This window comes from Rhinoderma darwinii, chromosome 2, assembly GCF_050947455.1.
Source record: "Rhinoderma darwinii isolate aRhiDar2 chromosome 2, aRhiDar2.hap1, whole genome shotgun sequence".
In the NCBI taxonomy this organism is placed as follows: Eukaryota; Metazoa; Chordata; class Amphibia; order Anura; family Rhinodermatidae; genus Rhinoderma; species Rhinoderma darwinii.
In genome coordinates, this window is record NC_134688.1 from 358,707,284 (window position 1) to 358,723,612 (window position 16,329).

General features: G+C 39.0%; 1 protein-coding gene across 1 annotated transcript in view; it reads left to right on the top strand.

Annotated features, from left to right (window-relative positions):
- The first annotated feature begins 489 nt into the window (after nt 1-489).
- Nucleotides 490-16,329, top strand: part of SYT6 (synaptotagmin 6) — a 417,641-nt gene continuing 401,801 nt past the window's right edge. Inside the window, exon 1 of the mRNA XM_075853823.1 lies at nt 490-923. Coding sequence (XP_075709938.1) covers nt 764-923 — 160 coding nt within the window. The 5' untranslated portion in view covers nt 490-763. The remainder of the gene's footprint in view (nt 924-16,329) is intronic.

Sequence of the window (16,329 nt, forward strand, 5' to 3'; positions counted from 1 at the left end):
AACATAGATCACATATCTTATTCTCCAAAGACAAGGTTCTTGAATTCTCCCTAGTTGTATTTGTAAAATGGTTCATAGAAAGTATAATATTCTCCAGTGGTCCTGTGGTATGGGATATTTTAAAGAGGAACACATAATATAATTGAAACATTTCAATATAACTACATATTACTTGTAACATCGTAGCTGATTCTTTTCATCGCCTTGTTTGGTTTTGCCTAGAATCTGTTGTCTAATAGATGAGACAGTGTGTTAGTAATTGCATAATATTTGTGTTGCTTCTTGCTGTTCAGTCTTGTTATCTAACTGCCCAGCAGAAACCAACAATTCGAAACAGCGTGTTGAAAGATTTATTGCCATCCTCTGTATACAGCTGGTCCACTTGAAGCCAGTAAAATACATCTGAGTTATTAAGAGGTTAACATCTCTTTGCTTTTCTGCTTCAGAAAAAAAATGTAGCATTAGAGAATCAAACAATTTAATGTAGTAGGAGGATCTTGGTGTAGGAACCGCCTCAGCAGTAAATGAGATATCTGATCCCAGGCAATAAGACAATCAGACTCTCTGTGAACTCCAATGAATGCTACAATACCTAAATTCCCTGTGGATGTTGCAGCCACATAAGGCAGTATTTCAAAATCCAGGCAGATATACGTTTTCTTCCCATGATATTATGAATTGTTGATTTTTTTTCCCACAATCTTTTGGTTGGTTTGGAAAGACAGAGAGAGAAGCCAAAGCAGAGAAGGATGCTGTGTGGGAAATGAATACGGCAACAGGAGAAGATGCAAACTTGTGTCACAAGGCAATACACATCATCAAAGATCTTTGCAAGAAGCAAGTAGCTGACTTGGAACAGAGAACTTGCACAGAGTTTCTTTTACTGCTACCCTCGGACCAAAAGCTTCATATAACTGAGCCAGGTAAAGGAGAATGCATTTGTTATGTATGTGTTGTAGGGTAGTGTTATAGAACTCAAATAGTTATTAAGTTTATTTGTTTACCACTGACCTATGCTCATTATGGTTGGAGTAGTTCAGGAACAACACTATCTCATTGTATTTAATGTATGTAGCAGAGCTGACATTGACATTTAACTCTTTGGGGTTGCATTGTTAGTGCATCATGATAACTCTGATATTACGATGATGCGTTGAGCCCTTTTTAATTGACTCGGCTGCATCTGTACGTATAAATTGTAGTACGTATAATTGTAGTAGAAACGCCATGCACTTGTATGTATATTTTGTAGTTTTTCTATCATGGCGTATAGCAACACAATAGCTACATGCACCATAAGTGTTGAATGATCAATAGAGTTCAGCTGAATATGAATATTACAGCCTTATGAGATTTCAGCACCATGGACAGCGCACATGTCTGATTCATTTTATCTTTAGTCTATGCTGCCCTTCAGGCAAGAATAATTTTGAGCTAAAGAAAGCAAGAACTAGCTGACCATAGAAGATAGTATAATATTAAGAAATTGTTACAAAATCACATTGCCATGTCCTATTCTTTTCCATTCATTAATATAATTCCCCCCAACATTTTCCAACACCCTGCTCTTTTCCATTGACTATAATGTATCATAGTATCTAAAAGCGGCACATATGAATACTCTTACTTAATAAGTTACAGGATAAGTGATGTGTTCAGATCACATGGATGCATTTGTATCAGACTTATTGTAGGCAGATAACTGGAGGGTTGTATACGCACACCTCCACAGTTTGTAGTAGTTGAATATAAGTACATACTTAAATAGCACAACTATCAGCATGGAGACGTATGGCATTTTGCCAGTAGTGTGGAACTAAAATGTAAATTCTGATATTGACCAATCGGTAGGTAGCACATTTTTAACAAGCTGCAATGGGATTCTGCACACTTCTTGCATGTTAAACAATCTACAAGGAAGAAAGAATAGAGAAGCGAGTGACAAGGCAAGGCTCTGCTTATGTAATCTATGAAATAATAGCCTACATCCCATTTATCATTGTCATTAGTGCAAATCGTTCAGGCAGCAGAATTTAATAGTCCCATCTACAGTCACACTGGCATTTTATTTCATATTTCAAATCTCATGGTTTATTTTGGGCACTTTTTTCATTGGTTGCTTAGATTATATTCTCCAGTGTGCTTGTGTTAAGCTGTTTATAATAACCCATCACATACTGCAGGATATGTCACAGCCTACACAGAGCAATGTGGTATAATAATTCTGGGAGTAAATTAAAGTCTGGAAACAGAGGCTTAGCTCTGTAATGAAGCTGGCTGGATTATAGCACCCTGCTCCTTCTTCCAATTCTCCTTTTCCAGTAAAGTGCTTGATTCTGTTACTTATAGATATTTCATGTATATTGTTGTTTATTGTGAATGAAAGCAGATGCAGCTGTTTTATGTAGCAAAATTATTGTACGTTCTTCTTTCATGATTGATAAGGCTTCATAATACACACAGTGATGTAACGCGACATATAAAAGCTACCAAGTGTTTTGTCCTCAATGATAGAGCATATAATCAATAATGTGCTTTGCTTCATAGTTGGTACAAAACTCCACTTCCTTTAAGGATTTACTTTAGTTGAACCTACCGAGCTGTACCAATATTCATGGTGATTTAATCTATCCTTTTATTCGTAACCCAAGTCCTCAATAGAGTGCTGACAACTGTTGGATTGAGGGCAAGCCAAAACTTATCCCATGATCATTTCTTTTTTTATTTATCATTTATTTTCTGTTGCTTATATATCATCAACACAGGACATGGAATGTTTTCATTGGCATCAGTCCCTGTCCCCAATGGGGCTCACAATCTATTATTCCTATTGGTCCAAAGCTGTAGAAAGCCAATTAACTGGAAACTGGATTATCTAGAGAAAACACACACATAAGCACATGGGCAACATAAAATCCTATGCAGATGTTGCTATAGTCAGGATTTTAACTCAGGAGGACCCTAATTCTGCAAGGCAATAATACTTAATACTACAAGCAACACAATGTAAAAAAGCCATGTAATGAATAAAAACTTGTTATATCAGACATGAAAACTTGAAAGTTTCTAAATATGTGTTTCATATCTGATTACTTAATGCATTGAAACTATCTCGGCCAGTTCTCATCTTTTTAAACAAGTGTGTCCTAAGGGATACGTCACTTGTTGCCCTTTCCAGTGCTTCATAAATATCTAATCATGATAGTTTCCAATTTACCTCCTACAATAGCATTTTGTGTAGATTCAAATTAAACCCCACTCTTTTTGTAGGAGGTGTTGATTATTTTGTTTTATTCCTAGAACAGTTCACATCTGTGTTCCGCAATCCGTTGTTCTGCCCCATCATGGCAGCAGAACTTCGAGAACACCAGCAGCTCTGGCTCCGTTGCGTGACAAAATCCAACGGCGCCCTACAGAATCCATTGACTTCAATGGGTGCCGTTAGGTTCCCATTATGGGTTTCATCCCTTTGCCAGAGATGTGTCTCCAACACAGATGTGAACAGCCCCATAATCTTTCATATGAGAATTAAAGTGACTTTTATTTATGCTATATGCTTTGAGAAAAACATATTCAAATGAAGATATTTCAGTGAACCAGAGGGCTTATATGAAACATAGTATTACTATTTTCTATATATACAGTGTAATACAGGAGTGGCCAAACAGTTTCAGTATAAGGACTACTTTTTATGGCTGTTCAGTGATCTACTATGGGACCAGGGACAGGCAAATGTAACAGGGGGAGGAAGCAGTGGCATTTTTTCGATATCCCAGTAAACCCACTGTAGTAATAGTTGCCACAGATATGTACTTAATGCACTTGCTCCGTAGCCGTGTATTAATCATACATGATTATTCATCAATGTTACAATGTATATTAACCATGAAAGAGTGTGTGAGCCACGTCAGTTAAAAGCTCTGGTCAAATCTATAGTCCCTATATGGTGGTGGTGGTGACAGTTACCTTTCAGGAGGTAGATTTCTAACTTCTTTGCGGAAGTCAGTGTTAGCCCAACATAAAGAGCTACTGCTCCCAAGATCTACCCAGATAAGATCTACCGTTAGATTACCATCTACTGTTTGGCGACCACTGTTGTACTGTTTTGTTCATAATCATCATATCAATGACAATGAAACACCATATCAAACTTTTAAAAGACCTCATCCCATGCAACAGTTTATCATTATATATACAAACAGTGCCCAAAACACAGATGGCTATATGTTTTTTTAATATCCATGCAGAGAAGAAAATCACCTAGTCTATTCATTTCTGCTTCTTTAGTTAAACCTAGCAGGATTAGAAATCAAGATGAAAGATCATACCTGGTTCACGGCCGTGACAGCGTGTCGAGGAGAAACTTAAATATGTTGTGTTTAGAGAAGAGCCAAGTTTCTAAAATTAGTTTGGGTCCGATTCGATCTAATCAGATGTGTGATTCAAATCAGTGCGCATAAATTCACCACAAATTGCAAGTGGCCCGATTGCACTGAAAATTCGTGTCTGATGGCCACTTTATGTTTATTTTCACTGATGTGTGGGAAACAGCATTATGTGTCACTTACTAATACATAGTTATTAGAAGATCAGCATCAATGTCTTTCTCTGTGAAGTGCCGTCCCCTTGTTAGCACAGCCTTCTCCATGGTAAGTATGGCGTCCCCATTCTGAACATGACCCACTGATGGAGGGGCATGTGACCAGCCTAGTCTATCAGTGGACTCCATTGAATAACACTGCACATGGCAAAAGAAGCTAGTGCATGTGCAGTTCAGTGCACAGTGTTATTTAATGGAGGCCGCTGATGGACATGCCCCTTCATCAGCGGCCATATTCAGACCAGAAACCCCTTACAGGGGAGAAAATTGTACTAACAAACAGGTGGCACTTCACAGAGGAAGACATTGCAGCTGATCTTCTAATAACTATGTATTAGTACGTGGCAGATGGTGCTGTTTTCCCACACATTAGTGAAAATTAACAAAGTGGCAACTCCTTCAGTCCTAGAAGACATCAAAGAGTCCCAATCCAAAACTTTTGGGAAATATGGACAGAATTCGATTTGTGATTTGCTCCTGCTATGGTTTAAATAAGGGAGAAAAATGTTATGGATGGTGACTGCTGTCATTTTTTTTCTTTGCATGGATAGTCTTTTAAGACTTTCTATTACTCACAGAGAACAATTTATATCTCCTTCGCATGTCCATACTCTCTGTAAATCCAGTTTTTGCCAGGATCAGATTAGCATACCACCAAATACAGACCAAAAGGACCCTCTTTTGGCGTATTTCGGCCCTATTATAGACTATTGATGTATTCGAAATAAACTCCAGGAGCATTTCCAGGTGCATCCTACTAATGTTTAACATAAAAATGGTGTGAACATAACCTAACAAATACAGTGACCTAGATTTGCAATTGAATTGAACAAAGATGTAGGTAAGATAAACCTATTTTTACCAAATTATCATTGGTATAACATACAAACTAACATAAACTTACAGAGATATCTTCGTTTCAGCACTGAGGAGCAACTGCCATTTGGCTCCCTATCTAAGTAAATTCTTGCCATCAGCACATTATTTAAATATGTTGACCAATCCAGATCTCCACAAGAGCATAGGGATTAGGATGTGCCTCCTATGTATGTTAACCAATAAAATACTTTCTGATGATTACCTGGAAAAATTGGTGAGCACAATTGGATGCTGCACTATTTCTGGATCCTTATCACGCTGCATAGGATTTAGTGCATCCACATTCTGTTTGTCATTAGTGAGTATGCATGAATAATAACTACAACGAGAACAGTACATTTTATCAGTAAGGGTATGTTGACATGGCCTATTTTCGACCATTTTTCAGGGGGAAAAACGCCCGAAAAACGGCAGAAAAATCGGAAGCAGAACGCCTCCAAACATCTGCCCATTGATTTCAATGGGAAAAAGTGTGTTCTGTTCCGATGGGCCGCTTTTTTACGCGGCCGTTTTGGGAAACGGCCGCATAAAAAAAACGGCCGCGAAAAAGAAGTGCAGGTCACTTCTTGGGATGTTTTTGGAGCCGTTTTTCATAGACCCTATTTAAAAAAAGCTCCAAAAACGGCCATAAAAAAACTCTGCTAATCTCCTTGAAAACAGCTCCGTATTTTCAGAAGTTTTTGACTCAGCCTGTGAACATACCCTAATACAAACAGCTCTTCAGGTTGATATCACCCTCACACATTTTTCTCATTTTTTGCCATTACAACACTGCACATAGCAGACCAGACTCTTTTCATACTTTTCTATTAGGGTATGCTCACACGCTGAGTCAAAAACGTCTGAAAATACGAAGTTGTTTTCAAGGGAAAACAGCTCCAGATTTTCAGACGTTTTTTAAGCCACTCGCGTATTTCGCAGCATTTTTTACGGACCTTTTTGGAGCTTTTTTCAATAGAGTCTATGAAAAACGTCTCCAAAACGTCCCAAGAAGTGACCTGCACTTCTTTTTCGCGGCCGTTTTTTTGTAAAAAAAACAGCCCATCGGAACAAAACGCCGTTTTTTCCATTGAAATCAATTGGTAGATGTTTGGAAGTGTTCTGCTTCCAATTTTTCAGCCGTTTTTCGGGCGTTTACTCCCCCCCCCCCCCCCCGAAAAATGGCCGAAAATAGGCCGTGTGATCATACCCTTAAAATGTGCAGCCCAAGATTTTTGTACCAATTTGTAACACATTGCTGTGCAAGAATAAGGTACATCACTGAAGCTCCTATTTTGATATGTTTTATTCATTATGGGGCACTATTATAAAGCTGTCACATATTGAGCTGACTATGGTATAAGCACAGGTGCCATATTAATGATTAAAGGAGTGAACCAGATTTGGCCTGTAGGACCTCTTCGCATTTCATCAGCCATAACTTAGTTTAAAGACGAGGCAGCTGTTTCAGACCTTGTTTTATTCAGGACGAATTGAGAATTTTTCTTCTATAATTTTGGGGTATATATCAGTCAATTTACAATTTACAATTATATTTAATATGGCGGAATGCATAAAAAAATTTCGGGTTGACGGAAATTATCCACCTTGATCCACATGAATTGTGGTGATTCAGGGGTTAAACAGCTGGGATCACAGTTTAGTCTACCACTGGCCATAGTGTGGGCACAGCTTCTGTGGTCATGCAATCACCCTAAAGGAATTACCAAAGATATATATGACAGAAAAGGTATGTCTCTAGCTGATATCAGGCACTGTAATATGGCTCCGTACAACTCTTTAGGCGTGTGCAACATTTTCTATGCCGACAATCTAAATGGATTGAGTTCAATAATAAAACAATATGAAATAATGATTTATGCCGTTCCCCAACAACATCTAATGGCAATTCTGATCATCAAAACCAATATATAAAAATTATTTTACATGGCATATGTGCCTCATAGTTCATCTTGAAGCTACTCTGAAGAACATATTAGGGACTAGGAATACAATTTCCTTTAGCAAGAGGAACTATTAGGGTATGTTCACACGGCCTATTTACGGACGTAATTCGGGCGTTTTTGCCCCGAATTACGTCTGAAAATAGCGCCTCAATAGCGCTGACAAACATCTGCCCATTGAAAGCAATGGGCAGACGTTTGTCTGTTCACACGAGGCGTAAATTTACGCGCCGCTGTCAAATGACGGCGCGTAAATAGACGCCCGCGTCAAAGAAGTGACCTGTCACTTCTTTGGCCGTAATTGGAGCCGTTATTCATTGACTCCAATGAATAGCAGCGCTAATTACGGCCGTAATTGACGCGGCGTTCAAGCGCCTGCACATGCCAGTACGGCTGAAATTACGGGGATGTTTTCAGGCTGAAACATCCCCGTAATTTCAGCCGTAACGGACGCCCTCGTGTGAACATACCCTAAGGGTATGTGCACACGATAGCAGGCATTTACGTCTGAAAAGACAGACTGTTTTCAGGAGAAAACAGCTGCCTCGTTTCAGACGTAAAAGCTCCTCCTCGTAATATGCGAGGCTTCTCTGACAGCCGTAAATTTTGAGCTGCTCTTCATTGAGTTCAATGAAGAATGGCTCAAATTACGTCTGAAAGAAGTGTCCTGCACTTCTTTTGACGAGGCTGTATTTTTACACGTCGTCGTTTGACAGCTGTCAAACGACGACGCGTAAATGACAGGTCGTCTGCACAGTACGTCGGCAAACCCATTCAAATGAATGGGCAGATGTTTGCCGACGTACTGTAGCCCTATTTTCAGACGTAAAACGAGGCATAATACGCCTCGTTTACGTCTGAAAATAGGTTGTGTGAACCCAGCCTTAGAGCTGTTATACATTGCAGCCTGAATTGTACAACAGGTAGTAAATAATTTTTATTATTTCTGCAGCCCTGCATCTTAATATTAACAATAATGCTGCTGCTAAGTTACAGAATAACAAATTAGTCAATTCCCTAATAAGATCTTCAGAGTAGTTTTGAACTGTATGTCCACCTCTCAACACCATTACGATTTACATTTAGAATTATTGTACAGAAAAAAGCTGAGTAACCTTGCTAATACATTACGTTACTTATCTGGTACTGATGCTGAGTTACAGCTTGTGTTATAGCCCAGAGCTGCATTCAGAATTCTGCAGACTTTAGAGCTTACATTTTCTAGAATTCCATTCTGGCTCTGTGTCTATATAGAGTTTGTTCTGATGATTTGCCTTATTGGAATCCTACTGCATTATAGAAGCTCAGCTAAGCTGTTAGGGTTGTGTCTGTCGACAAGATTGTGGACTGTTTCCAGTGGGGATCAGTAGAATTTTGAATGCATCTCTGAACTAAAATATAACCTGCAATTTCAATTTAGTCCTGTAGTAATGCAATGTGTTTATAAAGTTACTCAACTTTCTATATATAGATTATATCCATATAAACCTGTACAATGTTCTAAAATGGACATGAACCTATGCTATATTTAACATTGCTTCTGTTAACATTGGTGATTTCCTTTTGTTCATGATCAAAAATTATGTTAATTTATCAATAAGGGCGCGTGGCAGAGTTTTTCCGCTGCAAATGTTGGTGCAGATTTGGTGCAATTACGCAACGAATCTGCACCAACATTTGCATATTTGACAGGTAATTCTGACGTTTCAGAAAACACAGCGGACTTGCCACAGATTTCAGTTTTTGCATTGCAAAGGCTGAAATACGCAGTGAAATTCAGTTTCTTCTCCGCAACAGACAGTGCATGCTGCAGAGGTAAAATTCTGCACTGCAGCCTATAGTCCGCAGCGGAGTTTTCCGCAACGTCTGAACTAACTTTCCTAAAAATGTATAGAAACATATGTAAAAAACGTCTGTTGGAGAATTCCACAGCGGAATTCCACAGCAATTCTGCCCCGTCTGGCCGTGCCCTAACACTGCACAACATTGTGACAACAAAGTAAAATGTCATCTATAAAGAATATTTTATGAACAAAGTTATGGTCTGAGATGTAATTCAAGTTCCTAATGAAATCGTAATCATAATTATTTTTTCTTTTATTTTATACCCACATTAGATTGTTATTCTTCGGCTCAGATAGGTGAATCCGTAATTCAAATGCTAAAATTAAATAAAGCATGTTTCTATTTCCATAATATATTTTATACGGCCGATCATACATTTAAAATGGAGAATCACTTCACAGTGCAAATATCTGTACAGGGAATGTGCAAATGAAATATGGTAATGTAGCTGCAGCTGGAATTAATAAAGCAAAATCCCTATTTTATTCATTTGTTCAGGTCACATATAATGTAAGGAGTTGCATGAACGAGGAAGCGAACACTAGGGGGAAACACTAGATCACACATAGGCTCAGACAGCCGTTTCGGTTGTCAGTGATGCCTCTGTTAAAAGATCATATGTGCAGCTTTACTACTACAATATCCTCTGAAAATATGTCATACAGCATTGTGGTGTAGCTGTCCTATTCAGTCTACCTGTAAGTCACATATAAGCATGGGAAAAATATATTTTTATGTCCTTTTTCTTATATATAGCGCCAACATACTATAAAGCGCTGTTCAGAAATTGCACTATTCACATATCAATGCAAATGCTTTGATGCATCTCAGATATGTGATTCACAATACTTAGCATACATCTTTTACAGTAGTTATCTCGACCCCTGCTTAAAAGTAACTTGCTCCGGTGATCATCTGATACTCGTGGTTCTGGCTGAAAACTTTCACCCATCAGCACATATTGCTGATATTTCCCCTTGTGTTACAGAGGAGATATGGCAGTATATGGTACCCATTTATTTGAAAAAATATATAATATGTGATTGAATACACCAGATCATCTCTCTGTTTTAGTTAAGAGTTTGTCCTGAGTGGGGTACTTGGACAGCAGATAACCCCTTCTGGGTATGTATACATGCAGTGATACTGATGCAGCACCACAAAAAACATAGCCAAAGAGTTTTTCTGCAATTTCAACCGTGATTTTGAATACAATATAAATGTGTCTATTTAAAATCATGACCGAAATTGCGTAAAAACCTCACCAATAATGGAATGCGAACATGCCTAGGTTTTGCTGAATTTTTTGGTGTAGTAATGGTGCGGTGATCTGACTCACCGTTATTGCTGCTTGTGAATGTACCCTACCTGACTTTTTAATAAAAGCGGTAAAGATATTGTAAACAGACAAGTAATATATCGCTGTGATGGGATTTAGCAGGCTGTCAGCATCTCAGCAGTAAACATTCAGTTTAGTTTTTATGCCTTGTGTGATTTTATATATATATATATATATATATATATATATATATATATATATATATATGTATATATATACACTATATGGACAAAAGTATTGGGACATATATACGCATTACACCTACAGGAGCTGTTTTGAGATCGCGCTCTAAATCCATATGCATTCAAATGTACTTGGCCCCCACTTTTGTAGATAAAACAACATGCATTCTACTGAGAAGATTTTGGAGTGTGTCTGTGGAAATGTTTGTCCATTCATTAAGAAGAGCATTTGTGAGTTCAGACATGTTGGGCGGGCTGGCTTACGGTCTCCGTTCTAGTTAACACCAAAGATGTTTGATGTGGTTGAGGTCAGGGCTCTGTGGAGACTAGTCAAGTTCTTCTACACCAAACTCACCCAACCATGCCTTTATGAACCTTGCTTTGTGCACTGGGGCAGAACAGAAAAGGGCAGCCCTAAACTGTTCCCACAATATTGGAAGCATACAATTGTCCAAAATGTCTTGGTATGCTGAAGCATTAAGATTTCCCTTCACTGGAACTAAGGGGCATAGGCCAACCCTGATAAACAACCCAATAGCATTAGTCCTCCTCCACCAAACTTTACAGTTGGCACAAGGCTGTCAGGCAGTTAACGTTCTCCTGGTACTTGCCAAACCCAGACTCGTCCATCACACTGCCAAATAGAGAAGGGTAAATAATCACTCCGCAGAACACGTTTCCACTGCTCCAGTGTCCAGTGCTGGCATGCTTTACACCACTCCATTCCGCCGCCTGCCATTGTGCTTGGTGATGTAAGACTTGCACGTAGCTGCTTGGCCATGGAAACCCATACCATGCATCTCCCGGGGCACAGTTTTTGTGTGGATGTTAATGCCAAAGGCAGTTTGTAACTCTGCAGTTATTGAGTCAGCAGAGCGTTGTTGACTTTGAATATTTGCTACTACCGCCAAGATCTGCACTATGCGCCTCAGCACTCGGCGACCCCGTTCTGTAACTTTACGTGGTCTGCCACTTCGTGGCTGTTGCTGTGGTTCCTAAACTCTTCCACTTTGTAATAATACCACTCATAGTTGATTGTGGAATATCTAGGAGGAAAGAAATTTCACATACTGACACCTGGCAATGGTGGCATCCTATTACAGTGCCACGCTAAACTGAAATAGAATAGTGGGTGCCATTACACGCAATGAAAAGTAAAGATGCCGATCAAGGGTTCAATCATGAGGCCAATAGTGTCAAGCAAGGGACCAGATTCTGGCCTACTAAGAGATATCTGTTCCTATGGATTCAATGCTGCAGGGTAGTATGTCCGATAACTCCTTCTATATCTGCTCTATTGCTTAAAGTTCTCTCTTGAAGGGGTGAGGGGAAGCACGTGGATATTTTGAAGTCCCTTGTTTGGTACATTGGGTGTATGTTTAGTGAGCTTCATTTTGTCTTATTGGCAGATCTATAGGTTATAATTTCTATAGAAGAAAAAAAGAAAATGAGGTCTCATTCAATGAACCAGTCAAAGTTCACAAAGTTTTTTGGCGCTGATTTTGACGGGAAACTGCTTCGGGATAAGCACCAAAAACGTCCGAAACTGCCCCTGCATTGATTTCAATGGGAGGCAGAAAAAACCTGCGGCACTAGTTTCTGAGTGTTTTTCGCGGCGGGAAAAATACGTGCAGGCACTTCAAGATCTGCCTGCAAAAACTCTGTGTGAACAAGGCCTAACAGAGACAATCCCTATGCAGTGCTCAATACCCAACTAACTACAATATTACAAAGAAAAAAGGGGAAAAAAAGGGTTGGGCCTAAACTTCAAGAAATCAAACTGGATATTGTATACATGAAAAACGTATCACTTTATTCAGAATACATTGTACAAATGATTACTAAAAATTACATATATGAGGCATTGCCGATACCACTACAACCACTTCAATACATGTAAGAAACCTACTGGCCAGTAAATACAAAGTCATAAATATATAAATAAATAATATACATAAATCTAGAATATTTATAATTATAGTAAAAGAAGAGACAAAAATACATCAATTCATACACAATTCATTATCAAATGATGCATAGGCCTGTGGGAAATATGTGTAATACAGTATATCGGCCGATATAAATAAATAAATGACTATAATAGTGACTGAGGTGAATGAATCAATTTTTACAAAATTAACCATAAACAACAAAGTGCTGTCAATGATGGAATTTAATCATATAGTATCCCAAAGTTAATATAAATCGAATGTAATTCCCAAAGTGTCATTTACCACTGACATTGTCACTTAATATGGAGAAGATGATATCAATAACAATTGAAGATTTGTATAGGATAATTTAGCCAGAGAGCAGCCCCAATGAAACATGGAAAGTCATGAATGAGCGTGCAGTCACAAAGGTTACAGATCTATAAGCCTTGATTCAGGGAAAATGAATATAGCTCGGCTATTACTAATAAGAATGGTCACATTCACTTTCCAGTATGTATCGGCCATCTACACCAACAGACAAAATGTTGTAAATAGCCTCTATTGGTGTTACCCATGGATCCCCAAGACAAGCTGAGTAGCCAGATTCGAAGTATCCTTTGCTCATGCAGATCTTCTCCAAACAGGTTGCATTCACCGCAGTCTCAGCCAGCATGCACCTCGTAGAGGCAGCGTTCTACGTCTCTGACACGTTTCGTCCTGTCCAGATATCGTCAGGGTGCCATTGTTTTCTTTAGACCAGTGGTCTCCAACCTCTGGCTATCCACCTGTTGGAAAACTATATTTGCAGCTTGGCAAAAGCCTAATGGCTAATAATGTAAATCCTATTATTCCATGAGAGCGGTCATACATAGCCTGGGACAGCTATAAAATGTGTTCGAAATTGAATTTTTTTTCCCCATTTAATACGTAATTAAAGATGAGCGAGTTAATTCTACATTAATTGAATTCACTCCGATTCTTCTGAAAGTTCCTGATTCTGAAAGTTCCAAAACTTCTGGGGTTCGTGGTGCATACGAATCACGGCACAATGGCACAGCAAGCACCAACGGCCATTTTACAGATTAATAAAACTTAATATTGCTCCTATATTGGTCCCCGTTGTTCCGTTGATTTTCTCATAAATGCCTTATTACTAAAGTATTCTCCTTCAAAACCATTGCTAATGCACATCCATAGGACTCTATTTTGTTTTAAAGTAAATAAGTCACACTATGCTCTGATTTTCTTTTTTACCACGTATTTGCTGATATCAGCAGTGGTCATGGGTAATGAGTCATGCTCTTAAAGGGATATTCAGGTGATAAAACGTGATCAACAGTGATCTTTTAACTCACCAATAAAGTAATAAACAATATTCCACTCTCTTATACTATATAGAATGATGATAGCATTTAATTTAATGCCAATTCTGACCCCAAACATTCTTTATTTTGGAGGTTCCAGAGTTTAATGAAGAAAATATTGTGCATGTTCGGACATCTTTCCAGTAAAATCGATGCCATGACCTGTTGGTTCTAGAGCTCCATTGATGTGGCTCTTCTGTCATGTTTAATTATTTAATGCAGTAGCATAGCTAGCGGGGGGGGGGAGGGGGACAGTGGCCCTGGGTACACTTGGATTGTGGGGCGCTCCACTCCCGCCGCTTCACTACTGCCACTCCGCTCCCTCCCGCTGATCTCACCATGACTGTGCACGGTCACGCTGTACTATTATTCAAGCTAGCAGACGTGCCACACGCTAGGCACGTCTGCTAGAGCATGCTTCTGATGCAGCCCGCCAGGAACAGAAGAAGCCTTCGTGTGAGAAGATAGTGAGCAAGCACCCCTCCCCGATGGTCAGTTATGAAAATATGCAGGGATAATGGCTGCTTTAAACAGGGATGATGGGGATTATTACAGGGATGATAGCTGTACTACCCATCATCCCTGTATATAACCCCCATCATTCCTGTATATATCAATCATCATCCCTGTATATACCAGCCATAATTCCTGTATATAACCTCCATCATCCCTGTATATACCAGCCTGGCTGGTATATACAGGGATGATGGAGGTTATATACAGTGATGATGGCTGGTATATGCAGGGATGATGGGGTTATATACAGGGATGATGGGGGTTATATACAGGGATGATGGGTAGTACAGCTATCATCCATGTATATAACCTCCACCATCCATGTATATAACCTCCACCAACCCTTGATATACCAACCAGGCTGGTCTATACAGGGATGAAAGTGGTTATATACAGGAATGATGGCTGGTATATACAGGGATGATGGGGAGTTATATACAGGGATGATGGGAGTTATATACAGAGGTGATGGCTGGTATATACAGGGATAATGGGTGTATATATTCTTCCATTTACTTTCAGAGAGGTCTACAACACTTTCTAATGCAAACTCCTCTGTCAGATAAAAAAAATAAACTTCAGTAAGAATAGGAAATATAGCAGCATATACAGGACTCTTGCTCATTAATAACGATGACCACTATAATTAGAATGCGCCTCTTCAGTTGTAAATACTGCGTTGGAGCCCACTCAGAAATGTTGTCTCCCCCCCGTGGTAAACCCCTAGCTACGACTCTGATTTAATGGGATAGCTCCCCAAAAGTGAGTCTATCACCAATTTATGAAAAGCCTATAAAAAGCATATAAAACCTAATGGTAATGTGCTGAAGTGGGTGCTATTGCTATTCAAAAGTGCATGCCAAATGCTAATTGTGGTCCCCCCTGAGACTGATTGGCCAAGAGCCATCATGAAGTGTATTCCACGGCATTTGTGGTGCTCCTTGACCAATCATACTGGGAGGCACCATAAGTAGCGTACAGCGCACACTTTGAACAGTAGTAGCACCAGCTGCTGTAGAAGCTCCTTATTAAAGGGGTCTGTCTTCTGGCAGATACTCTTTAAATAAAAGGCATAAATACGTAACTTATCAACCCATTGAATAGTAAGTGCTGAACCCTACAGACCAAGTTTCTTCTGTTTTCACCTGGTAGCCATTCTTCTTTTTAAAAGCTTATAAACGTTTAGTTCAGTCACTAGATGTGAGAAAATGAAATTTTGCTTAAAAGTTCTCCTGAGAATTACTGTCAAACTTTGCCCCCCAGATTCTGCTGCCTGGAGCCTCAACAAGCCTTTATAATAGGGTTTCCAATGTTTAAATTTCACACTCTATTAAAATTACACAGCTTGTATCAGAAAATGACTGAGAGCAATCTAATAATGAGGAATATTTATTCCTGGAGATGTAATCAGTTTATTTTATACTAATTAAAATGAAGTTAGAAGAGTTTAATAAATGTTCCTTGGTGGCGTTAGAAATGAATTGCAATGCAGCAAGCTGTTAATTTAATTAAATGTACCCTATTTTCAACATTAACCATCTTATCTAATAGGGGATTTCTAAAACTTTGCTTATCAGCACTATTTGCGTTTACAAAATATTTCTAATACACAGTAAAATTAGTAAATTATTGTTGTTTTCTGCAGTATGCTATTTGTTAGTGCCTTACAGGGTCGGACTGGCCCACCAGTCAACTAGAGGAACCTACGGTGGTCCCAGGATATTTTT